The sequence below is a fragment of the Bos grunniens genome, chromosome 20 (genome assembly GCF_055505025.1).
Source record: "Bos grunniens cultivar Pamir isolate PY7600 chromosome 20, Bosgru_T2T1.0, whole genome shotgun sequence".
Lineage (NCBI taxonomy): Eukaryota > Metazoa > Chordata > Mammalia > Artiodactyla > Bovidae > Bos > Bos grunniens.
The window spans coordinates 46,439,237-46,466,262 of NC_141184.1; the positions used below are offsets into that span (position 1 = coordinate 46,439,237).

A 27,026-nucleotide genomic window follows, 5' to 3' on the forward strand; every position below is an offset into this window, starting at 1 on the left:
GTGGTTTTCCATCCTTAAAAAATCATGCTGTGCCTTTCTGCTTTGATAGTACAAATCAAGAAATATTCTTTCCATTTTACTAAAGCTTTATTGGTTTTTAAATTACTTTGGCATATGCATACAATATAGACATTTATTAAGAAAAAGTAAGTCTGTTTCCTGAACTGGTATTGAAAAAGTGAGTCTGTTTCCTAAACTGGTATTAAGAGATTAATATGCTGTCTTTTCTGTAAGTCTTAATTAAAAGAATAGCCAACTTATAGCTTCAGCTTTTATGAGCTCAGCTTAGAATGGAGGTCTTGCTATGGAATCTGACAAGGATGCCTTATCCCATAATTCTGTAATATACTTACTGTTCGTTTATACTTTGCTTCAGCTATAACTAGATTTTTTTTAATGTGAAAATATATAATATTAAATACTAAGTTAATGTGAAAGATTACCAACACTGTAGTGAATTCAAAGGGGGAAATAAACATTAAGGACTTTCCAGGAGCTGAGTTTCTTTCAAGCTGTTGAGTAGAGGAATATTCTTTAGAAAGTTATTGAATGTAATAATAACCTGAAATTACTTTTCTTTGAGGATGAACATGACAATCTGTAATAACTTGACATATTGATGCCTTTAAAAATTATGTATCAGTTGTACTCGTTTAGCTTTTATTTTATCCTATAAACTTTAAAAACGTAGGCATATACTAGATGTACATTTTTGTGTAAATACTTATATGGATCATTTTTATAGTTTCTCCAAATAGACAAACTATGACAAAGTAACCACACCTAATTATTGGTATAGGTGAGAAGGTATAGTTGTCAGCTAAAATAACTTTAAGGAATTGTTTCTTTAATCTGTGGGTAGAAAGATCAGTTGAGTCAGATATACATTTAGTTTTTTCCCAGTATATATTGCAACTAAGAACTCCTAGTATTTCTTTGGTCTAAAACATTGATTAGAGTGAAAGATCAGTTGAGTCAGATATACATTTAGTTTTTTCCCAGTATATATTGCAACTAAGAACTCCTAGTATTTCTTTGGTCTAAAACATTGATTAGAGGGGAACTACAAATAAACATGAAATTAAAATTAACAAAATGTGTGAAGTTTTCTAGTTTTTCCAATTTTGATATAATCATTTACATGTTTAACCTGTTGTTTTTAACCAGTTTTTTTTAAAGTTTACCTTAATAAGGAACCATAATTTTAAAATGCTTTATGAGCATAATATAGTTGACCGTAATATGATTTTACATTGCTAGAATGAAGTATTTTACCATTACTAAATGGAGACTTAAACTCTAAATTACTTTGTTATTTTGTGTCCTGATTGCTACTACAGTTTGAAATATATTTAATCAGGGAGTCAAAATTGTATTTATTCATCAGTTGGCCTTTTGTTATTGGATAGAAATGTAGAAAAAGAGAGTCAAGTTATCATTGTTTTCCTCTAACATTTCTGCAAAAATTGTGCAGATTTTTTTATCTTTGCAGAATAAGTTTGACATCTATTTGATATCCTTTTCTCTTCAGTAGGTTTCATTAAAGAGAGATAAATCAAAATGGTAATTAAAGTTGTTAATTGATTTTAATTGTTTACAAAAAGGGTCAGGCCTTTCTCTGAAGAGAATGCCTTGTAAGCAGCATAACACAGAAACCACTGGTAATAGATATTTTTTTCTATTTAAAATTTAGTCACTTTTTATATTTGTTTACTTTTAATATCCCTTTACATTCTTTCTCTGCTAATTATACCAGCTCATGAAATCAGAGTCTACTCAGTACAGGCTTTTCTGCCAGCAGACGCTACAAAAATTACCAGTACCTTGTTGTACAAAATGGGCCTAAATTTTTTTATGAGCCCTTTCCCACTGTACCCTAACATTCCCCCAATATATCTTTTCCAAATATCAAAATAGTAGTTTACATGGTAAAATAACAAAGAAGTGAAATAAAGCTTAAAAATTATACATAAGTATGTATTGTAAGATACAGAAAGCAACAAAAATACATTAGGGTGTAAGTGGGCTGTTAGCAACACATTTGCTTGTTTTTCTGTAGGATATTACTACTATAACTGGTGTTCCAGAAGAGCATATCAAAACTAGAAAAGCCAGGATCTTTGTTCCTGCTCGCAATAACATGCAGTCTGGTGTAAACAACACAAAGAAATGGAAGATGGAGTTTGATACCAGAGAGAGATGGGAAAATCCTTTGATGGGTTGGGCGTCAACGTGAGTATTTTGGTTTAATGTGAATACTATTTTTGGCTCTTTTTCTGTGTAGATTTTCCTTTTAAATGCACTGATTTTCAGGCTCTTTTGTATACAGGATGCCTTATGACAATACTTTTTGAGACAGTTTTGCATAGATATCACCATGTTTAATGGTATAGACATATACATTCCACATAGATAACATATATATAAGTATTTATGTAAGTGTGGCCCAGCAAAATATATTGTAAGAACAATTTTTTTCAGAGTACTATTTATTGGATAAAAATGGCTGACATTGTGAGCACTCTTAACATGGTCCCTAAGCTGTAGATATTAGTTTAAAATGTACTGTGAATAGTGTTAGTAGGAGAAGGAAATGGCAACCCACTCCAGTTTTCTTGCCTGGAGAATCCCAGGGATGGGGGAGCCTGGTGGGCTGCCATCTATGGGGTCGCACAGAGTCGGACACGACTGAAACGACATTTATTTTTAAAGTAAAGTTTCTTTATAGTTTTTGTTTATTAGAAGAGATTATATGAGTTTAGAAATTTTGATAATTCATTGTTAGTGTATAGAAATGCAATAGATTTTTGTATATTAATCTTGTATCCTGTTACTTTACCAGATTCAGCTCTTACAGTTTTCTGGTGGTATCTTGAGGATTTTCTATAGACGGTATCATGTCATCTGCAAACAGTGACAGCTTTTCCTTTTCAATTTGAATTCCTTTTATTCCTTCTTCCAGACTGATTGCTGTAACTAGGAATTTCAGTACTATGTTGAATACAAGTGATGAGTGCTGGTGTCAGCCTCCTGGTATGTTGCCTGGATCCTGATAAGGCAGGCTGTGGGGCTGCAGTGGTCCTGGGATTGATGACTACCTGCTGGTGGAAGGGTCTGGTCATGGAGCATACTGAGGCTAATTCCTCCCACCCCTCCCAACTGTTGCATGAAGCCAAGTCTCATGGCCTCTTGCTTCAGGGCCCAGGGGTTCTAGAGCTGGTGTCTAACCACTGGTGGGTAGGGCCAAGGGGTTCTGGGCCTAGTGATGGTTCATTGCTCGGCAGAGGTAAATTGTGGGACCTCTGCCTCCAGAACCCCAGTAGTCCTTGAGCTGGTGTGTTGGCCCACTGACTGTGATGTCTGCAGTGTCTCAGAGCTGGTTTTGTCCAGCTGGTTGGCAGGGCCAGGGCCCACAGGGTCTTGGCTAGTGTTGCCAGGTGAGTTGGGTTCTCTGTGGCAGGCTAAGGGTCTGTTGGGGTCTTTGGCTGCAGGGCCCTCTGGTGGACAAGGCTGTTGTTTCCTGGGGCAGCCCATGGGCTCAGGAGTTCTTAAGGCAGCCTGCCATCTGGTGGGTAGAGCTGTGTTCCCATCCTGCTAATGGCTTAGCCTGAGATGTCTCAGGAATGGTGCTTACAACCTGGTTCAGTGGTTAGAAGCTATTGAGAAGATTCCAAAATGGCACCTCATGGTGGAATGAGCTCCCCCAAATGGCTCTTGCCAGTTTTCCACATCCCTGGGCTTCAGTTGTCTCCTGCCTTTCCTGGAGACTCTCAAAGATTAGGAGGTGGGTCTGACCCACGCTTCCTTCAAATTACTGCTTCTGCCCTGGGTCCTGAAGTATATGAGATTTCTTCTGAGCCTTTTACGAGATAGTCTCTGTTTCCCACAGCCCTCTGGGTCTCCTGAAACTAAGCCCCATTGGCCTTTAAAGCCAAATGTTCTAGGGGCTTGTCTTCCCAGTTCAGGATCCCCAGGCTTGGGAGCTCCATCTGGGGCTTGGACATATTGCTCCTTGGGGAGAACCTCTGCAGTTGTTGAAGAAGGAAATGGCAACCCACTCCACCTGCAGAATCCCATGGACAGGGGAGCCTGGTGGGCTACAGTCCCTGGGGTCTCAAGGAGTCAGACACGACTGAGCGACTGACTTTCTGCAGTTGTACTTACCTCCTGTTTGTGGGTTGCCCAACTCGGTATGGGTCTCTGCCTCCTGTCTCATTGTGGTTCCTTCTTTATACCTTTGATTACAGAAGATCTTTTCTGCTAGATTCTAGGTTTTCTCAGTTGTTGCTGTGTAAACAGTTGTAGTTTTGATGTGTCTGTGAGAAGAGGTGAGCTCAGGGTCTTCACAATTTTGGCCAAGCTCCTTCTAATTACGATGAATTTATAAGGTACATTTAAAGAATAAAACAAACCTAAGAGGATTCTCATTCATTTTCTTTTTTTTTTAAAGCTTAATAAATGATTTTTATTAGAGACTAAAGATTGCTGAATGTCTTTGTCATTTTAAAGTTTTTAATTTGACTTGTTAGAAAATTGCCCTAATTTAACACTGCCGTTGCTGCTAAGTCACTTCAGTCGTGTCCGACTCTGTGCAACCCCAGAGATGGCAGCCCACCAGGCTCCGCCATCCCTGGGATTCTCCAGGCAAGAACACTGGAGTGGGTTGCCATTTCCTTCTCCAATGCGTGAAAGTGGAGTCACTCAGCCATGTCCGACTCTTAGCGACCCCACGGACTGCAGCCCACCAGGCTCCTCCGTCCATGGGATTTTCCAGGCAAGAGTACTGGAGTGGGTTGCCATTGCCTTCTCTGTAATTTAACACAGAAAAACATATTCAGATAGTTAACAGTTTTAAAGAAATTATTCAAAATAAGTAATTTTCAGTTAAAGGTTAATGTTAAATCCTGGGAAAAAAATTGTTTCTTACAGGGCTGATCCCTTATCCAACCTGGTTCTGACTTTTAGTACTAAAGAAGATGCAGTTGCCTTTGCAGAAAAAAATGGTAGGTGTGATTTGCTTTTAACAAGTAAGATATGATTTTATGTTCTTAACAAATCAGTGTATCTAGTCCAATGGTTTTAGGTTATTTTTCTTTTTACACCATGAGAACATACCCCTCCAAAAAATAAAAAGTCTGAAAAATAAATGCACATGTAACATGTGAAAGTCAAACTGCTCTAAATTTGAAGTCGAGGCTTGGAATAAAACTACTTGTCTAACTCCTATCTTATTTATGAATGCCTCTGCAAAATCACTAACATTAAGTTTAAAACATTAAACATCTCATAAGGTAACCTATTCCAGTTTTGACATCTGTTTATTATTTTCTTACTTTGAAACAAAATCTCATGTCTGTTACTCTACCTAATAGCTTTTCAATTATTACAAATTGGTTATCATGTTTCCTCCAAAATGTCATGTGAACATAAATGTCTATGTTTACCACTTCTATTGATATGTTGGTTCTGTAATTACATTAATACAACCTAAGAGTATATTAGTAGCTACCTAAAACTCAACCTATGTTAGTTTTTCTTTGAACAGAAACACAGAATAGAATGTCTTTTTTTCCCCTCATTTTTCTGTTGTTGCAGGGTAGTGAAAGGCTTTGGAGGCAGATCATGATGAATTCTAATCCTTATTATGCCACTCAAAGCTACATGATTTTGGATTAATTTCATCATGGACTTAATGTTTCTTCATTGTTCAAATAATGGTGCTTATCTAAAGGTGTAGTTAGGCAAGTACTTGAAACACAATGGGCTTCCCAGGTGGCACAGTGGTGAAGAGTCCGCCTGCCAGCGCAAGAGGTGTGAGAGACTTAGGTTCAATCCCTGGGTTGGGAAATGGCAACCCACTGCAGTATTCTTGCTTGGGAAATTCCATGGACAGAGGAGCCCAGCGGACTACAGTCCATGGGGTTGTAAAGAGTCAGACACGACTGAACACGCTCGCACACACACACAGCTGGCCATTTGGAAACTATTGGTCCTTTCCCTTACCTCCTTCCATCTGTTATTTCTTGTTTCTCTCAGGTTTAAATGCAATACTGTGCATTTGTACCTGATGCATTCTATTGTTCTAGTTGATCAAATTGAATTTGAATCTAATTCAGCTGTCTATTTGAATGAGATCATGTCCATTTAAGTATGTTATTACTATAAGGCAATATAAGTGTAAAAGATTATTAGTGTTTTTTCAGTATATTTGACATAAATGTAAAAGTGCTATAAAGATTATTATCTGAAATATTTGCTTTTCATTCTAAGTTCACATTATATTATACCTTAAGAATCTGAAGCCAGACTGTCAGATTTGAGTCCATGTCAGATCCCTATTTGTCTGGGTTTGTACAAGGAGAAATTGCAAATACAGTGGGAATTGTTGTGAGGATTGAATAAGTTTATAAAAGTAAAGTAGTTAAGAAATAGCTAAGTATATAATAGTATTTCAGTTTATCTTATTAGTAGACTTTAAAAATAAAAAAATAAATAAAAATTAAAAAAATTTTAAAAAGTACTCTATATTACCAAATTTCCAAATTAAACATATTTGTTCTCAAAGTGGTCAGAGTCTTTAAAATATTATTTTGATGTAACATTTACATTGCTCTTTTTAAAATTAAACTGTAATGTAGCTCATCAACAACAGTTCTGTTAATGTTTTTCATCTTTGTAGCCTACCATATTTCATGTCTGACACCTCAAATAGTCTATCATGTGCATTTAATGACAGGAAGTCTAATTAAACTCTTAAGCCTGACTACTTCCTGAGTGGGCACAAGGACTGTATGACTGTAGTTGCCATGTGAATTGCAGATATATGAACTAACCACTGCTACAAGTGCCTTTCTGATCTGATTTCTACTCCCCGCACCAGAATGAAAATTGAGGAGCATTACCAAAGTCAACAGACAGTATACGTTGAAAAAGCTTAGAGAATGTTACGGTATAAAACTGTAAGCTAAGTGTGGATCTGGGGACTTACCTGGTGATCGAATAGTTAGGATTTGGCGCTTTCACTGCCATGGCCCGGATTCCTTCTCTGGTTGGGGAACTGAGATCTCAGAACCATCTGGCGCAGCCTAGATAAAACAACAAAAAAAGAAAAACAGTGAATCAGGAATTCTTACCTCTAAGTGCTTGCGTGCTGTCGCTTTAGTCGTGACCCTGTGGACTGTACTGTCAGGCTCCTCTGTCTGTGGGCTTCTCCAGGCAAGAAAACTGGAATGGGTTACCATGCTGCCCTCCAGGGGATCTTCCCAACCCAAGAATTGAACTCCCATCTCTCTCATCTCCTGCATTGGCAAGTGGGTTCTTTACCACTAGCATCAACTGGGAAGCCCAAAGGACTTATAAAAGTATGGACAAGGTATAGGAAAACCACAGGACATAGTGGGGCAGTGAGATGGTGTTACCAAACTTATGGAGCAAGACCTAGAGAGAGCTGCATGGGAAGGATAGTGTGTTAGGATGAAGTATGATTTACAGGGAGAGAACAAACTGACCAGAAAACCTAGGTTATCTATTGTGCCCAGGCTTCTTGGTTCATGGGATTCTCTAGGCAAGCATACTGGAGTGAGTTGCCCTTTCCTACTCCAGGGGATCCTCCCGACCCAGGGACCGAACTTGTCTCCTGCATTGGCACGTGAATTTTTTTTACTGTGGTGCCACCTGAGAAGCCCTGACAACCTTTAAGGTAGTAGGTATTCTGTTGATCTTATTCACTGCTTTGTTTCTGGTTGTTGTTCAGCCGCTAAGTTGTGTCCAACTCTTTTTGTTTCCAGTGCCTGACACAAAACCTATATAGTGGACTCTGGCTACCTGGTCAAATTATTGCCCTTCTAAAATATTTTCCCTACTCAGGAATTTGAAGGCACTTTCATCTCCTAGGGAAGAGGTTATTTCTCATTCTTCACTTATTTAACATTTAGTATTATATATCTTGGCTCCTTGGTGGCCCAGTGGTTAAGAATTCACCTTCCAATGCAGGAGACACAAGTTCAATCCCTGTATAGTCAGTGATAACTTTGCAGCTCTAACAGTAAAAGTAAATAGTTGTAATAGAGCCAATATGGCCCCCATAGTCTAAAAATATTTTGTATTTGGCCATTTACAGTAAATATTTATTGACCTCTCGTCTAAACAATTATGTACTCCGTCAATACTGAGACCCTTTCTCCTCTGACGTTTTTGTTAATCTGAAATACTCTTTATTCAAACACTTCAAAAGGCCTATGCTTAATATATTCCTCAGCTGATAATTCAAGCTCTTCACAATATAAGCACTAACTTATCACTCAAATAGTAACCTGTCACTCAAACAGTAACCTAACTTTATCTTACTGTGCCTCAGCATTTCTTCTTGCCCTTATCTCTGCTGTAGTTTCTTCCTTCTGCAATCTCTTCCTCGTTCTGTTCCCTTTCTCCTCTTTTTCCCTGCCTACAAACTCCAACCTATTCTTCAGAATACATTTTAAATGTTACCTCCTTCCTGATCGCTTTTCTTATTTCCCTTTCCAACCTCCAAATAGATGTGCTCTCTCTTCCTTTTAGCTTCCACATTGATTTATTCCTTTTTTATAACTCTTCTACTGTGGTATTTTATTTTTTTTGTTGCATTCAGTCATACATATGTTGAGCACCCTGTCATATGCCAGCACTCCTGGCTTAGGTTCATGGGGATCATTCTTTGAGTATAGAATAAATAGTCCTCTTACTCAAACTATAATACTTTATTTGCTGAATTATAAGCACCTCCCTGGTGGCTCTGGGTGGTGGCTCAGACGATAAAGAATCTGCCTGTGATGCAGGAGACCCAGCTTTGATGCCTGGGTAGGTAAGATGATCTGGAGAAGGGAATGGCTACCCACTCCAGTTTTTGTGCCTGGAGAACACCATCGATAGAGAAGGTTGGCAGGCTACAGCCCATGGGGTTGCAAAGAGTACCAAATGATTGAGTGACTAACACTTTGACTTTTTTCACTTTCACCTGGGAAACCACCCAGTCATCTTAATCTTTTTATATGCTCAATAAAAATTGGTAAATTCGAACAGTACATTTAGTGATGCTGTAAATTACTCTCCAGGTCATGTTTTAAACTTTTCCTTAAATCATTTTAAATTTATTTGGCTACTTGTTCTTTCTTTTAGAAGAACTGTTAACTCCTATAAGACCAGTGTCTATCACATAGCTCCCAGCTGATAGGGCCCAAGTTTCTAGGTTCCAAGTCCAGTGTTTTTTCCCATGATACTACTATGCTGATGTAGATGTTACATCCATCATCTCGATCTGCATGGTCCAGTATGGTAGGCACATGTGGCTGTGTAGCACTTGAAAGGTATTTAGTTAGAATTGGGGTGTGCTGTTAAGTGTAAAATATACACTGGGTTTCTGAGACTTAGTATTAAAAAAAAAGCATAAAATATCTCTAATAAATTTTATATTGATTACATATTAAAATGATAATATTTAAGATGTGTATTAGGCTAGGAATCTGAATGATTAAAGGCTTATTTTTTCGTTTTAGACATTTTTTAAAATGTTGGTCCTAAGTAATTTAAAATTATCTGGTTCACATTATGTTTGTTGGGTAGCACTAATCTAGAATACTTCAAGCTATATAGGACATACATTACATACATCTTCTAGATATATCATTTCTATATATTCTGTAATGAATATAAGAAATAGGAAAACCTTACCCAACTTTGAAAAGTTACATTACTTAAGAAATGCAGAGAGTTCCTGGATAGTCCAGTGGTTAGGACTCTGCACGTTCACTGCCAGGGGCCCCAAGTCAGTTCCTGGTTGGGGAACAGAGATCCCACAAGCTGCGTTGCATGGCAAAAAAAAATAATTTTTTTAAAAAAGAAATGTACTTCTGTTCTTCAAACACTTACCTAGGATCAAGGATAAGTGTAAATTTTTATATTACATACAGTAGTGAAATAAAATAGCTAAAAAATCGATGTGTGTGCTTAGTCGCTCAGTTGTGTCCAACTCTTTGTGACCCCATGAACTGTAGCCCACCAGGCTTATCTGCCCATGGGGATTCTCCAGGCAAGTATGTTGGAGTGGATTGCCATGCCCTTCTCCAGGGGATCTTTCCATCTCAGGGATCATTGCAGGCAGATTCTTTACCATCTGAACCACCAGGGAAGGGCAAAAGATCTACATTATATCACAAAATCCCTGTTAACACTTATTTTCAATTTCTTAAATAAGGCATTATGTAAATCAGTATATTTACATAAGAATGCCCTCATGTCTGAGATTAAACGTTTTCTTCTTCCTGCTATTGATGATTTTGCCTCTGGTTTCCCTTCTCACCATATCTCACTTCCTGTGGAAGCCTGGTTCTGTCACCTGCTGAGTGGGATAGAAGAAAGACTGAATGCTCTTCCTTGGCTTCTTTTTCCCCTGTTCACCTCTCACTTCTCCCTCCATTAGCATACAGTAAGTTATAAATACCCTTGTGTCTTTTTATCACCAGAGCCCCATCTTAAAGATCTCCCTTTGAACTCAGCATATATTCCAGAAGAACTCTTCAAAGATGCTATGTCTTTTTATAAAGAAAGTTTATCTGTGGTTTTTCTCAAATGTTGATGAACCTTACTTTTTTCTTTGTGTACAGAAAAAGCCACCTTTCTCACTCAAGTGGCTTTTGTCTTTTCTTGTAGTAGGCTAGGATCCCTACATTTACATGCTAATGAAACCAGAAATGGTTTTATCCCCTTTCCCTTTTGATCTGGTTTGAAACTTTGTGACTTCCCTTTCCTTTGTCATTTTACCCCTTGTGTTTTTCTCATTGCTGTTAGCTGTAACAACTTACTAAAATTCTCCAATAGAGGAGGGTTTTCTTCAGGAGTAAACAGGATGACAGAGAATAAGCAGTGAAACTGCTATCGTGATGTATTGGAGAGGAAAACCCACCTCTAAAGTTACAGAAGGTGGAAGCACTGATTCAGGAAAATATAGAGTTAATTTGGGAGTTGCAAACCAGAACTTAGAATTATCTCAGAAGTGGACACCATCAGCAAGGTCTGGATTTCCACCTATCTTTAACCTTCTCATGAGGGTCTCAACCTTACATCCATCTATCTATTAAAAAACAACTTTCAGAAACTAAAATGAACAAAGACAAATTTCAAAACAAAAGTATGTCATCACTCAATATATATAAAATTCTTCATAAAGGATTTATTTTACTCTGTAGGGGAGCAGAATTTTCCACCACAAAATGTTTCTTTGGCATATTAATTAAGCTGATTTTTTTTTTCCCCCTAAGAAACTGCAGACTTGGGGAAAACTCTCAAAACAAAGTAGGAGTTCCCCTTTTGTAAGAAGTATTTATATACATAAGGGAAATTTCCATTTGTAAGGGTATCTCTGGGAGTACCTAAAAGAGGAGGATGACTTTAGAAACTCTTATCAATTGAGAAGGAAGTGACTTAAATCTGCCTAATAATTTCACCCTTGTTTACTGTTCTTTTTCCTGGTAATCTCACAGAATTGACTCCCTATCCTCAGTGTTCTCTTTTGTTTTTAGCTAAGGATAGTATTGGATAGTATTTCAGAAGAGGGCTTTGGCAATTTTGGTGAATTACTTAGTTCTCCTGGGTCTCTTCCATGTATTTGGAGAAGGCAAAAATAAAAATCAGCCTCTTGGTGAAAGTGAAAGAGGAAAATGAAAAAGTTGGCTTAAAACTCAACCTTCAAAAAATGAAGATCATGGCATCCAGTCCCATCACTTCATGGCATATAGATGGGGAAACAATGGAAACACTGACTTTATTTTCTTGGGCTCCAAAATCACTGCAGATGGTGACTGCAGCCAAGCTACAACCAAGCTAGACAGCATGTTAAAAAGCAGAGACATTACTTTGCCAACAAGGGTCTGTCTAGTCAAAGCTATGGTTTTTCCAGTAGACTTGTGTGGATGTGAGAGTTGGACCATAAAGAAATCTGAACACCAAAGAATTGATGCTTTTGAACTGTGGTGTTGGAGAAAACTCTTGAGAGTTGCTTGGACTGCAGGGAGATCCAACCAGTCCATCCTAAAGGAAATCAATCCTGAGTATTCTTTGGAAGGAGTGATGCTGAAGCTGAAACTCCAATACTTTGGCCACCTGATGCGAAGAACTGACTCATTTGAAAAGACCCTGATGCTGGGAAAGATTGAAGGCAGGAGGAGAAGCAGACGACAGAGGATGAGATGGTTGGATGACATTACCGACTCAATGGACATGAGTTTGAGCAAGCTGTGGGAGTTGGTGATGGACAGGGAAGCCTGGCGTGCTGCAGTCCATGGGGTTGCAAAGAGTCAGAGACAACTGAACAACTGAACTGAACTTCCATGTATAACATTAGATAAATTTCAAAAGTGAAATATGATTGGGAGTTCATAACAAGAATAATGCAACTTAAAGACATTCCAACAAGTGTTACAAAATATCTGTACTCAATTTGTTAATAAGCCTATTTTCAAAGAAGATAGCAAATGTTCACCTAATTTATAAAAATAAACATACTCTTTACAGAGGAAAAAAATTTTTACAGTAATTCTGAGACATAATATACCATGAATATACCATATTGTTAAGAAGATACCAAAAAAAAAAAAATCAAGTTAAAAGATTCAGTTATTCTAGGGTAGGTCCTGTATGTCTATATATTAATAAACCTCCATAAATATGAATTTCTAGTTGACATGTACTAGCCTAGAAGATACAAGAAGTAAACTAAAGAATATACAAAGTAAAGAACTAAAGATGCAACCAAATTAATATTGTTTTAAAATAACTGAAATTCTGAAATATAACCTATACTTTTTCTGATATCAGGCACCAGAGCTCAGATAAATGAAACCTATCATAAACAGTGAAGGTATTGACAAATCTCTAAGCTTAGTATATAGCTTGTAATTTGAGAAATATCATTAACATTTATCCAAACAGAATTAACCTCATGGTTAAGCATCTATTCCGAATTGACAGCTCTTCCCATGCAGCTCATCAGGTGTAACACATCAAATAAATCTATTTCTAGCACTTATTTTTACAAAGTTGAAAGAATACATCTTTGAGATTTCCCAGAGGGCCTGTGGAATATCACAAAGTTTTAGTTTTAGGTGCACAGATACTCTGTTTTATTTTACATTTAAGATTTGATTTGGAGGAGGCAAAAATCAAAATTTTTCAAAAGATTTGAACATTTAGGAAAGAATAGGATCAGATAAACAGTATTTGACTGCTCAGCTTGGTGATACAATTTACAAACAAAGAACTTAGCCTAACTGTAAAGAACTTTAGCTCTTAGATAAGTTATGAAGTACTGAAAGTCAACACAAGCATATAAAGTTATTCTGGTAAGCCACAGAATCTTTGCAGTCTAGGCAGATTAGACGGAAAGTAGAACCCTTCTTATTGTAGGTGAAGGCAATAAACAGTAACCTAATGAAACAAGCCCATCAAAATGGAACAAACTTTGGTAAGATTTTAACACATTTCATAGCTTCTCAGATGATGCTGTTAAAGTGTTGCACTCAATATGCCAGCAATTGGAAAACTCATCAGTGGCAATAGGACTGGAAAAGGTCAGTTTTCATTCCAGTCCCAACAAAAGGCAGTGCCAAAGAATGCTCAAACTGCTGCACAATTGTACTCATTTCACATGCTAGCAAAGTAATGCTCAAAGTCCTTCAAGCTAGGCTTCTATAGTACATAACTGAGAACTTCCATGTGTATAAGCTGGATTTAGAAAGGGCAGAGGAACTAAAAATCAAATTGCCAGCATCCATTCCATCCTAGAAAAAGCAAAAGAATTCCAGAAAAACATCTTCTGCTTAATTGACTATGCTAAAGCCTTTGACTGTGTGGATCACAACAAACTGTGGAAAATTCTTAAACAGATGGGAATACCAGTCCACCCTAACCTACCTCCTGCGAAACCTGTATCAAGGAACAACAGTTAGAACTGGACATGGAACAATGGACTGGTTCCAAATTGGGAAAGGAGTACATCAAGGCTGTATATTGTCACCCTGCTTATTTAACTTATATGCAGAGTGCATCATGCAAAATGCCAGGCTGGATGAAGCACAGTTGTCAAGATTGAAAGGAGAATTATCAGTAACCTCAGATATGCAGATGATACCACCCTTATGGCAGAAAGTGAAGAGGAAGTAAAGAGCCTCTTGCTGAAAGTGAAGAGAGTGAAAAGGCTGGCTTAAAACTCAACATTCAAAACACTAAGATCATGGCATCCGGTCCCATCACTTCATGGCCAATAGATGGGGAAACAATGGAAACAGTGAGAGACTTTATTTTCTTGGGCTCCAAAATCACTGTGGACAATGACTGCAGCCATGAAATTAAAAGACGTTTGCTCCTTCAAAGAAAAGCAGTGACAGACCTTGACAACATATTAAAAAGCAGAGACATTACTTTGCCGACAAAGGTCTGTATAGTCAAGCTATGGTTTTTCCAGGAGCCATGTATCGGATGTGAGAGCTAGACTATAAAAAAGGCTAAGGACCGAAGAATTGATGGCTTTTGAATTGTGGTGCTAGAGAAGACCCTTGAGAGTCCCTTGAATGGCAAGTAGGTCAAACCAGTCAGTCCTAAAGGAAATCAACCCTAAATTGGAAGGACTGATGCTGAAGCTCCAATACTTTGGCCACCTGATGTGAAGAGCTGACTCCTTGGAAAAGACCCTGCTGCTTGGAAAGATCGAAGGCTGGAGGAGAAGGGGATGACAGAGGATGAAATGGTTGGATGGCTTCACCGACTCTATAGACATGAGTTTGAACAAACTCCGGGAGATGGTGAAGTATTGGGAAGCCTGGCATGTTGCAGTCAATGAGTCGCAAAGAGTCAGACACGACTGAGTCACTTTGAACAAGAGCAACATAGATTTTCAGACTTATTTTCCAGATACACTGTAATCTAAGATACATGAAATTTCCTTTTTATAAATCTTACATAACTTTCTGTACCCATTCAGGTTTGTCCTTCACCATTCCTTTCTCATTCTGGAACAGACTTTTTACTTTAGAACTATTATCTTTTCCCCTTCTTCTGAGTATGCTAAGTCGCTTCAGTCGTATTCAACTCTTTGTGAACCTATCAACTGTAGCCCACCAGGCTCCTCCGTCCATGGGATTTCTCAGGCAAGCATACTTGAGTGGGTTGCCATGCCCTCCTCCAGAGGATCTTCTTGGACTTAGGGATCTAACCCACAACTCTTATGTCTCCTGCATTAGCAGGCAGGTTCTTTACCACTGTCACCACCCTTAGTAAACCAAAAACACAACTCATTACTTTGTATACAAGGTTACACCCCTTTTCCACCATCACTCCCAGTAGTGTTTCATTTATGTACATTTAATTATATATTTTGGCCAAAGTTACTTTGATTTCATAGAAAAAGTAGAGATGAAAACTGTTGCACACCAGCATTTTAGTAGATCGGCACAGTTGATAAATACACATAACAAACTTTCCACAACTGTGTGCATTCTTTATAGTCCAGCTTATCCAAATGGCAAAAATGAACATGTCCATTAACAGACCCAAAGATGCAGCCTCCCTGTAGCATTAAAAAAAAAAGCAAAAGTAAATAAGTTTAAATTTTGCTTAGTAATCAATGGTTCAGTATTTTACTGTAAAAATTTTTTAGGTATTAATAAGTATCAACCCACTCCAGTGTTCTTGCCTGGAGAATCCCAGGGACGGGGGAGCCTGGTGGGCTTCCATCTATGGGGTCACACACAGTCGGACACGACTGAAGCGACTTAGCAGCAGCATTAATACCATTTAGGGTTTTAAGTTACCTAAAGATCATGGAAATTAATTTTCAAGGTGACATATTATAAAATGTAATTAATGTTGAAATAAAATTGTCAGAACAGGGAATCATTGTGGATAAACAAAAATTTGCATCTTGCAGGATTGTAAAACATTAAACAGAAGTAATGTTAGCTCATTTGATCAGAAAACATGCTAATTTAGAAAGAACACGGCCATGTAGAATAAAAATCTATGCTTGTGTTATATTTAACACTGATAAATTAGAGAAAACGTAATTGTTTTTGTTAAAAAAAAAATTAAATTTTCCATTTGTCAAACATTTACCTATACTACCTGAATTTAAATTCTTAAATCTTTGTTAGATCCTATAAGAATACTTTTTAAATTTAGCATATTCAAAGTATTAGAAATTCCATTTTCCTGTTTTAGGAATAGTCCACTTATACAAGCATGTATTTTCTCTGTAAGAGAATCAAAATAGAACCCATTCAAAGTATTTCATAATCTTAATTCATTAATTATACTTGGAGGTAGAAAAAACTACCTATACACAGAATGAGCAGTAAACACATTTCTGAATTAATAGGTATGTTGACAGAATCCCAGGGACAGGGGAGCCTGATGGGCTGCCGTCTATGGGGTAGCACAGAATCAGACACGACTGAAGCGACTTAGCAGCAGCAGACAGACATAATTGTCACAATGGTAAAGAATCTGTGTGCTTGTTTAGGGGAGACAAGCTATGCGAGTTCTATCTTTCGGTCGGGAAGGTCCCCTGGAGTAGGGCACGGCAACCCACTCCACTATTTCTTGCCTGCAAAATCCTATGGACAGAGGATCCTGGCGGGCCACAGTCCGTGGGGTCACAGTAAGTCGGATTTGACTGAGCATACATGCAGACAAAAGGAACTTATTTCACTTCTACAATTTAAGCCATGGGTTAATGGTCACAGAATTGTAATATTCACTGGCCCATACCATACTAGAGAGCTGTTTTCTACTCAGGAAGTACTTCATTAGACCTTAAATACAGAAAAGGACAAACTAGATTTTCTGTCTTTTTTCCTCTGAGAATGGATTTCTAAAACCATTAATCCATTTTAAAAGAATCTTAAATGATCAGACCTTAAGAAAATCAATTCCCCAGATTGGTGGAGAACAAAATTGAAATTTGATAAAAGATTCAGCAAAGTTCTGACATTCAGAAGCCAAGAAAAAATAATCTTGGGCTTAAAATAACATAAACCATTTCTAGTAAGGAAGTTTTCCTGACTTTGGTTGCTAAAGCTATTGGCCATCTCAGTAGCACCTCCAAAATTATTAAAAGAACATACTGAAAAAGATAAGATCATGACTTAATAGAGAGATAAATGAACACATGTTGAAGATATATTTTACTAAAGAAACAAGGGACCCATGCTGGTGTTACAACCAGTTCAAAGGAAAAGTTAGTACAGCCCAAAATTACATAAAGTGAAAGAATGTTGAGATGAATTGCAAACAGAGACAAACTGGTTTTTCTGAGGCTTGGGGAGTCACGAGGCAGGACAGAATTTCTATACCCCTCAAGTACAGTTGAGTCTCATTACTCATGGTAGTTATGTTCTGTAAAGTCACCACAAACACTAGTGAATACTGAAAAAATTGCTCCTAGGGAAAAAGATTCCTGTGGGCCTCTGATCACAAAATGTTGTCAGCTGATCAGTACATCATCTTGTTTTTTATGTGTGTTTCTGTTTAAAGTGCCTTATTTAATATATATTGTTGATTCATGAACATCAAACTCATGGCCAGCAGTGTTATACTTTATCCTGGATGATGCTCATCTAACCCAAGTTGGCATATCCCAGCCTTCTTGAACTTAGGAACACTAAACAGCACTAAACCACTACTCTTGGGGGTCATTTCAGACAGTGAAATTACCAAAAGGCAAAAAAATGAAAAAAAAATGTGCCGTTAATAGACTACAAAAAGGACACTTGTTTGCAGTGTGAGAGCTGAAACAAGAAGGCATAGCATTACCTTGTTTGACCTCAGCTGGAGCATGTGTGCTAGGTGACTCAGAACTCACGGCTCTGTGCGTGTCATGAATGACCATGGAAGCATCACCCACAGGCACCGTTGCGGCCCACAGGGAGTCTGGAAGAGATGCCAGCATCAGGGTTCCTAGGTCGAGGAGTCCTTGGAGGATTTTGGATTTACAAATGAATTTTAGTTAGTAGGCAAATCACAAATACAGAATCAGCAAATAAGATGATTTGTACATACAACTTTTGGAATTGCAAAATAACTCAAAGAAAACAAACAGGGCTGTGATCTGGTGTTCTGTAAATACTGCATAGTCTCTGTTGAAGCAGAAATTTTTTTTTTCCTACATAACTGTCTTTCCAATCCCCAGACCTGGAACTGTCTGTTTTTTGGCTGGGGAAATGTTCAACTTGACTACTAAGGAGACAGAGATGAATTCCTTAGATTCCCAGTCAGAAGTCTGAAATAATTTTTCTCGTAGTGTTATATATACATGGCGGCTTAGTAAGGTTCTAATGTATTATGGGTTACATAGGATTGTGGAAATCCCTATGCACAGACCACACCCAGATCAGTTATGTCAAAATCTCAGTGACTTTTGGATCTCTACCATTGCTGTATAGTTTCGTTTTCTAGAAAATGTTTTCCAAATTTCTAATGACTAATTTTCAATTGTACTTTTGGAACACAAACCAATTTGTTTTGTGGCAAATTCTGAATAATGTGGCTCCAAAATAGTAATACCATATAGCAACTATATTATTTGAACAGATAAAATTTATGGAGGCATTTGCTATCATAGCAAAGGTTCTTTTTTGTGGGGAGGGGGTGTTGCAGATGTGGCAGGTATAGGGTGTTACTAATCCATCTTATATAATTTTCGTGGAAAGAATTGCTTTGCCAGTGTTTCCAAAATACATCTACCCTCCATAATATTTCTATAAGACGATCTAAGATATTTTTAAATTATTCTGATCTGAACCTCTCCTCTCCCCCAAAACGAAATACATGAGAATTTCAAATAGAAGTACTTCTTAAAAATGAATGCTTATGAAGCTACTTTTCTTCCTCATTACCTTCCCTCCTTAAAATATAATTTATGTTTATTCTGTGTTTTCACCTAGGCATATTATGAGCACATAGCCTGGTGAGGAATCTTGAAACTTTGCAAGTGCTAACAAACATCAGTGTGGCCTCCCAAAGCCTTTGCTATCCTTAGCAGTGCCTGCCAGTTATGTCTGTCTGTGCCAGATTATGTGGTCGTTCTTGCTTTGTACATAAATGCACAGTAGGAAAAATCATTAAACCATTCACTTCTGAGTATTATCAGAACTTGCCATTAGGTTACTGGAGGGGACAGACCTTTAACAGGACTTGAACCAAGGTTACTAAAGGTAACATATTTCACAAGCAGTAAAAATACCGATGTTTCTCTGTATTTCAGCATTACTGAATGTAAGTGAAATGGTTCTGAAATTAAAATGAATGGGATTTTCTTATATCTCATACAATACTTGGAATTCATAAATTATTGGGATCTAGTTTTGTTCAGGGGCTTTTTGTATTTTAGTAGTATTTGAAGAGATTACACCAGACATTCATGTTATAGGAAGTAGAATATCCCAGTCACAAAATAAATGGGTGAATTTCGGAAAAAGAAATTGAGCATGGGATATTACAGATCACATTTTAACTTTATTGGCACATTTGCCAGAGGTATTTCTCTGATACTAGGACTTAAAATTCAAAATATCTTTGTGAAAGCATTCCAGTGTGTGAAACAGCCAAGGGAGTCAGCTTCTCATCATGTAGGTGCCGGTGGTTGGATTTGTAGCTAATCCATGCCATATGGCTGCTCTCCTCAGTGGGAAGTGACGGCAGCCCTAGGAGCTTTACCCCGTCCCTGGGGCAGCTGCCATGGGCTCAGTTGCTTTGATCATCTTCTGTTGTGCAGCTGGGAGGAGCACAGGCTGGTTTTCAGTGTCGCAGAAGACCACCACATGAAACCATTGTCATAGACTACACCTTGATTTTATACAAGCATTCTTCAGAGGATGCGTTTTCACTTTCCTAATCTCATTCAAAAACTCTCAAGTTTGAGTTATTTCTTTAAAAAAAAAAAAACTTTCAGGCTGAAAAAGAAATTCCTATGGAAATTTAAACATTTCACAAATAAGATTGCATTCTTAAATGTCTGTGTTTTATTCCCTGCAAGTTATATTATCTCTTTCTAAGAAGTTTCAAATAGGATATAGAAAAGATGAGTACAATTCATGTAACATGCTCATTAAGTACAAATGTTTGATGTCCTTTCAAGTGCTGTTACTCTAACAGTCATTTTGTCTTTTTAGCTAAAGCTCACCGCTTCTTCCAATGTCCTTTATATTGCCACAATATCACAAAAAATGTGAGGGAGACTATGGTAGGAAGTTTTTAGTGGGACCAGTAAATTTGTTCATCCAGGCACTATAGGGTAAACTCTTCGGAAAAGGATGATTGGAAATGTGGTCAGATTCTTAACAGGGTTCCAGAAAAGAGCAAATTTTCATTGTAACATCAGTCCTATATAGTAGAAAACTTTGCTAAAAAATCCAAAGGGAGATTTATGTAGGCCTGACTTGAGTTTCAGTCTCTATTATGAATTGTTATTAGACTTCCTCATACCTTTCTTTGCTTTTACTTAATCAGAGAAACACAGGTGCATGTCTAGTTTTGGGAACACAGTTGTTTTCCACAGAAAAATGTGAGGGAAAGAAACTTTCCCCCTAGACGTCCTTAAAATCATGGATGGCTGTGGTAAAGTAATACAGAGATGGGTACTATCTGTGTGTGTTTTTGTTTGCTTTCTCGGGGTGTTTTGCCCATCCACATTCCAATCCCCATAATGATACTTCTATTTATTGTTGTTATCACCATCAACAGCAACTATAATCTGGCTCACAATTCCCAAGTCAGCTCACTCCTTAGTTACCAGGAGAAAACTCAAACCAGTTGTTCTTTTATGTGTGCAAAACCCCAGTCTTCTCACATTGCAGTGACCCCGACAACATTTTTAGACTTTCGTAGACAGAAGAGATAATAGAGCTAATGTTTATGTTCTGATGCAGTTTAAAAAATTGCTTTTTCTCCCTTGTGATTGAAAGATTAACTGTGTAAATGAGTGATTACCAGGTATGTGTGTGTTATAATAGTAGTTCCTAAATATTTCTCATTTATTCTTCAGCTCCTCTTAAGATGTCTTTCTTGTCTAGAGAGTTTGGGGTGGGAGGCTGAGGGGGAGGGAAGATAAGTTCTCTCACCCATCATTTGGCAATAAAAGTTTACAGAGGTCTCAGAAAACTTCAGAGAAGGCGATGGCAAGCCACTCCAGTACTCTTGCCTTGAAAATCCCATGTGTGGAGGAGCCTGGTAGGCTGCAGTCCATGGGGTTGCTACGAGTTGGACGCGACTGAGCGACTTCACTTTCACTTTTCACTTTGACACAATGGAGAAGGCAATGTCAACCCACTCCAGTGTTCTTGCCTGGAGAATCCCAGGGACGGCAGAGCCTGGTGGGCTGCCGTCTATGGGGTCGCACGCACAGAGTCGGACACGACTGAATCGACTTAGCAGCAGCAGCAGCAGGTAACTTACCAGTAACCATTGTAGCCAGACATAGAATTGACACTAGAAACCATTTACCTGCTTCATAACTAGGGGAGGGATTCTTAAAACAGTCTTTTCAACTCATTTACAAAAATAAATAGGAAAAATGGTTAGGAAATCACGCAGATTGAAAGGACATGGGTGAAACAGATTTTAAAAAATTGCAGTTACAGGACTTTTAAAAATAAATACAGTTGTTTTATGATGTGGTTATGTGCATAGACTTAACCTGAGTTAAAATCCAAGCTTTGCCACTTATTAACAATGTGGCTTTAGGCTGCTTATCTCCTCTAATTTTTTCCTCATAATTAGATATAAAATAGATATTTATAATGCCTAATCCATAAACCAAGAAACCTGTGAGCTCAATTTTAAAACTCAGTGCAATTACACTTGAAGCACAGGACCTAGAATGTGGAATACCAGGCACATTCTTGACTGGAGGTCTTTGTACTTGTGTTCTCTGCCTGTAAGCTCTCTTTCCAGACATCCTCATGACTAACTCTGACCTTTACATCTTCACTCAAATGTGATCTTCTCAGATGCAAGGTGCCCCGTCTGCCCTCTCTTAAAATGTTTTCTCTTCAGTACTCATTAGTGTGTGTATATATATGTGTGTGTGTGTGTGTGTGTTTAATTGGATGTTTTACTATGTGTGGGTGCCAGGTCATTTCAGTCGTGTCTGACTCTGTGACCCTATGGACTGTAGGTTGCCAGGCTCCTCTGTCCATGGGATTCTCCAGGCAAGAATACTAGAGTGGATCTAGAATACTAGATCACCATGACCTCCTCCACGTGAGCTTCCGAAGTCAGGGATGGAACTCACATCTCTTATGTCTCCTGCATTGGAAGGCAGGTTCTTTACCACTAGCACCACCTGGGAAGCCCTGTTTTTCTATAGTAACACCTCATATACTATTCATTTACTAGTTAACTTCTCCTTCCCGTAAATACTTGAAGAAGCTTGGGGATTTTTTGTTTACCACTTCACCTCTGGTTTCCATAGAGTTCCTGACACAGAGAAAGCAATTGATAATATTTATTAAATGTATAACAAATGTACAGTAAATAGTTATATCTGCTTTATTGAATTGAGTATTTTTTATAATTATCAGCACCATTTGCTGATTAATATAGAAAATGCTTGAGAAGTTTATAGTGTTAAAATTATGCTCAGTTCATAGTATTAGTTTGCTGACTAAAACCTCTTTCTATAGTAAATAGACCAACTTATGCCTAACTATATTCAAAGCATCATAAATTCAAAACTAATGGGTTATAATGTGACAGAAATTTTATTTAAATTAATACTTTACTTCAATAGAAAGTAAGCTGCTAGTAAGTTGAAAATCAAACTTGAGGGAGAAATAATAGCTTTAACATTTATCAAGTGCTTACTATTAAACCACAAGAAACAATATAGTGTGTTTAAGGCACAGGCTCCAGAATTAGGCTGTGTGTATTTACATTCTGCTTGTGCCCTTTCCTAGCTGAGAAAGGAAAGTGACCTTGTGCTAGGTAGTTCCCTAATCATTCTGGGCCTGAGTTTCCTCAGTTATATAAAGGAACTAATATGAATTCATATAAAGGTTTTAGAAAAATACCTGTCTCACAGAACTTAAATACCAGGTGCTAAGCACTTTAATGAATTAATTTGTTTAATCTTCATGACAACCTATAAAGTAGGTACTATTCTTATGCTCTTTAGTATATTTTTTGAAATTCAAATATCTTATAATAAGTTCAGAGTCTGTGGAAGATATTTTAAGACATTTGTTTCATTTTCTTCCCTCCTCCATTTCCTTATAGCAGTGAAGTTATTAAATTGCTTTCCCTTTTAGAACACTGAAATAGGCACACTAGCAGTATACTTAGATTTGAGTTTCTTAAGTTTCACTTTTATGGCAAAATGAATTCTAACTAAGAGGCTTGTTGAAACGTAAGCTTTGTGGTAGCAAATACTATACTCACCTAGAAGCACTAGAATTCATGACAACTCCTAAGATCAAGATAGTTACTTAATTAGACTGTGATATTCAGTGTGGACATTTTATATATGACTACATGATTCAGCCATGAATCAAATGTCTCAAGATGAGTTGTTTGAAGAAAGTTCTGGGAGAGAAGAATGATAAATTACAGGGATGGAAAATGGATCTAATGAAGAAACGTGAGTTATATAGATAGGTTGCTTAGACTAGGGAATAGAAGGATGACATAATTATATTTTCGAGGAGGAGTGTTTATTTGGTTTAATAGAATAGGTATACTTCTGCTTTAAGTATAGTTCTTCAAAGATATGGAGAAAAACTCAAGGCAGAGGTATAGACATATATGGGGCTTCCCAGATGGCACTAGTAGTAAAGAACCCACCTGCCGATACAGGAGATGTAAGAGATGTTTGATCCCCATGGCAACCCACTGCAGTATTCTTGCCTGGAGAATCCCATGGACAGAGGAGCCTGGCAGGCTACAGTCCATAGGGTCACAAAGAGTTGTACATGGCTAAAGCCACTTAGCATAGCATAGACATATATAAATCCAGTTTTCAAAATTGTAAAACACTGAGAAGGACTTTGGAGAGAAGGTATGACTCTCAGAAGAGAATGAACAGATTAGACTAGTGGTAGGGCTTCCCAGGTGGCTCAGTGGTAAAGAATCCACCTGCCAGTGCAGGAGATGCATGTTCGATCCATGGGTCAGGTAGATCCCCTGGAGAAGGAAATGGCAACCCACTCCAGTACTCTTACCTGGGAAATCCCAGGACAAAGGAGCCTGGCAGACTGTGGTAGACGGGGGTCACTGAAGAGTTGGACACAATTTAGGGACTAAGCAGAAACAACTCAAATTTCTATGCATAAAAATCTCCTGGAATCAATCAAGTGCAGATTCCCAGGTCCCCTCAAGAGCTGATCCAGTGGACCTCTGGTCAGGCCTAAGAATTTGCATTGTTACCAGATACTTGAATGGGATTCTAATGTTGACAGCCCTTGAAACAAATGTTGAAAAACTTCTTGAGTTTAATCAGTAGCCTGTCATAGTCCAGGGAGCTGAACCAAGTAATCTCTTATGGTCTCCTCCAACTCTGATTTATATAGTTGTATACATGTTTTTCTATAATCACTTCAAGTGAGCTCCAAACTGTCGTAAAGGCACCAGCTCTTAGAAAGCAGTGAGATGGGTTATGTTGTTCAGTGCTCCTCATTTCAGTTACTGAAGTCACATATTAAACCACACGGAGGAATGTAAATTTTTACATAATATATAACCATCAATATTTGAACAATATTCAGCAGAGAGAAATTAAATCATGGCTTGCAGCTTTAAGAGATGGTAAATCATCTTCAGGCAATAGTTAAGACGCTCTGTCACATAGGATTAGAAAGGAACACATTACTAAGTAAGTATTTATACTTAAGATGTGTTGACACATACTCCTGATAAATGAACATTAAATTTATGAAAGTTAGCCTCTGCTTGCTGTGTTCTTCAGGGATCCTCTTTAATTGTGTTCTTTGGGTTTACTATTGTCTTTTTTTTCTAGGATGGAGCTATGATGTTGAGGAGAGAAAGGTTCCAAAGCCTAAGTCCAAGTCTTATGGCGCAAACTTTTCTTGGAATAAAAGAACAAGAGTATCCACAAAATAGGTTGGCACGGACTGTATCTCTATGCTTGACTGTGAATAAAGTCAGCTGTGCAGTATTTATAGTCTGTGTATAATACACCTCTTAATCTCCTAATAAATTTGACCTTTAAACTACAGAAACGTTTTTGTGGTGTCTATTTTAAATGTTTTTTGATGTCCCAAGTTAAACATGTTATAATTTCCTTTACAGGTAGGTGATCATACCTCTAGGAAATTTCAGCACTTAAAAAATCTATTAAAATAAATGTTTGAAATCAGCTGCAACATTGAAGTTTTACACTTTTTTTTTATGGCCATTCTCAAGTTAATAGTGTTTATAAACTACCAGCCATCATTATCAAAATACTGTCTTACAAATTTTCCTGTTATCATAGGTAAAGAAATTCATGATTACTGTGCAGTCTGATAAACCTAAGCCCAAATCTCCTTATTATTGAAATTTGCTTCTTTATTTAGAACTGTTTCTCTAAGCTTCTTTGAACCTAAATGAATTGTGTTCCATACTAAACTTTGCCCACTAATCAGTACTTCATGATTGTGATGGTTCAGGTAAAGATTTTATATTCTTGTGAATTAAAAGACTCAGAAAATAAAAACCAATTCTTTGTTAGATATGTCTAATGTTCACTGTTTTTAGAAAATGTAAGTAACTACATGTTTTTGTTATGTGCTAATCATTTAAATCACACAGTATGGGTTACCAAACACATACTCTTGTCAGGTATCTCAATAAACTATATACTAATCTTCATAATAATTCACTGTGTGGATCATAATAAACTGTGGAAAATTCTGAAAGAAATGGAAATACCAGACCACCTGACCTGCCTCTTGAGAAACCTGTATACAGGTCAGGAAGCAACAGTTAGAACCGGACATGGAACAACGGACTGGTTCCAAATAGGAAAAGGACTACGTCAAGGCTGTATATGGTCACCCTGCTTATTTAATTTATATGCAGAGTACATCTGAGAAATGCTGGGCTGGATGAAGCACAAGCTGGAATCAAGATTGCCGAGAGAAATATCAATAACCTCAGATATGCAGATGACACCACCCTATGGCAGAAAGTGAAGAAGAACTAAAAAGACTCTTGATGAAAGTGAAAGAGGAGAGTGAAAAAGTTGGCTTAAAGCTCAACATTCAGAAAACTAAAATCATGGCATCTGGTCCCATCACTTCATGGCAAATAGATGGGGAAACAGTGGCTGACTTTATTTTCTGGGCTCCAAAATCACTGTGGATGGTGATTGCAGCCATGAAATTAAAAGACGCTTGCTCCTTGGAAGGAAAGTTATGACCGACCTAGACAGCATATTAAAAAGCAGAGAAATCACTTTGCCAACAAAGGTCCATTTAGTCAAGGCTATGGTTTTTCCAGTAGTCATGTATGGATGTGAGAGTTGGACTATAAAGAAAGCTGAGCACCAAAGAATTGATGCTTTTGAACTGTGGTGTTGGAGAAGATTCTTGAGAGTCCCTCGGACTGCAAGGAGATCCAGCCAGTCCATTCTAAAGGAGATCGGTCCTGGGTGTTCATTGGAGGGCCTGATGTTGAAGCTGAAACTCCAAAACTTTGGCCACCTGATGGAAAGAACTGACTCATTTGAAAAGACCCTGATGCTGGGAAAGATTGAGGGCAGGAGGAGAAGGGGATGACAGAGGATGAGATGGCTGGATGGCACCACCAACACAAGGGACATGGGTTTGGATGTACTCTGGGAGTTGGTAATGGACAGAGAGGCTTGGCGTGCTGTGGTTCATGGGGTCGCAAAGAGTCGGACGTGACTGAGCGACTGAACTGAATAAGTCACTGTTTTCCCCATTTTGCAAACAAATTAAGGCTTAAAATGAGTAGATAATATGCTCAAATTCACACAAGTAAACAGCATT

At 37.8% G+C, this 27,026-nt stretch overlaps 1 protein-coding gene and 1 long non-coding RNA gene across 25 annotated transcripts in view; one reads left to right on the forward strand and one right to left on the reverse strand.

The window, feature by feature from the left end:
* The window catches only part of NDUFS4 (NADH:ubiquinone oxidoreductase subunit S4), a 115,841-nt gene extending 90,588 nt beyond the window's left edge, over positions 1-25,253 (forward strand). For 3 of the 7 annotated variants that reach the window (XM_086361682.1, XM_086361686.1, XM_086361680.1), the window contains exons 3-5: positions 2,060-2,232; positions 4,930-5,003; positions 25,031-25,253. In XM_086361682.1, the coding sequence (XP_086217808.1) occupies positions 2,060-2,232; positions 4,930-5,003; positions 25,031-25,134 (351 nt within the window). In that variant the 3' untranslated portion in view covers positions 25,135-25,253. Of the gene's footprint in view, positions 1-2,059; positions 2,233-4,929; positions 5,004-5,595 lie in introns of all 7 variants that reach the window. The other 4 variants (XM_086361684.1, XM_086361681.1, XM_086361685.1 and 1 more) reach the window with 2 other exon arrangements.
* The window catches only part of LOC147350343 (uncharacterized), a 113,819-nt gene continuing 89,492 nt past the window's right edge, over positions 2,700-27,026 (reverse strand). For 2 of the 18 annotated variants that reach the window (XR_015148734.1, XR_015148741.1), the window contains 4 exons: positions 17,836-17,994; positions 6,989-7,085; positions 4,165-4,316; positions 2,700-3,098 (listed from right to left, as the gene is read on the reverse strand). This is a non-coding gene — a long non-coding RNA (uncharacterized LOC147350343). Of the gene's footprint in view, positions 3,102-4,164; positions 4,367-4,431; positions 4,809-6,988; positions 7,086-17,835; positions 17,995-19,516; positions 19,796-27,026 lie in introns of those variants that run through there. The other 16 variants (XR_015148733.1, XR_015148740.1, XR_015148736.1 and 13 more) reach the window with 15 other exon arrangements.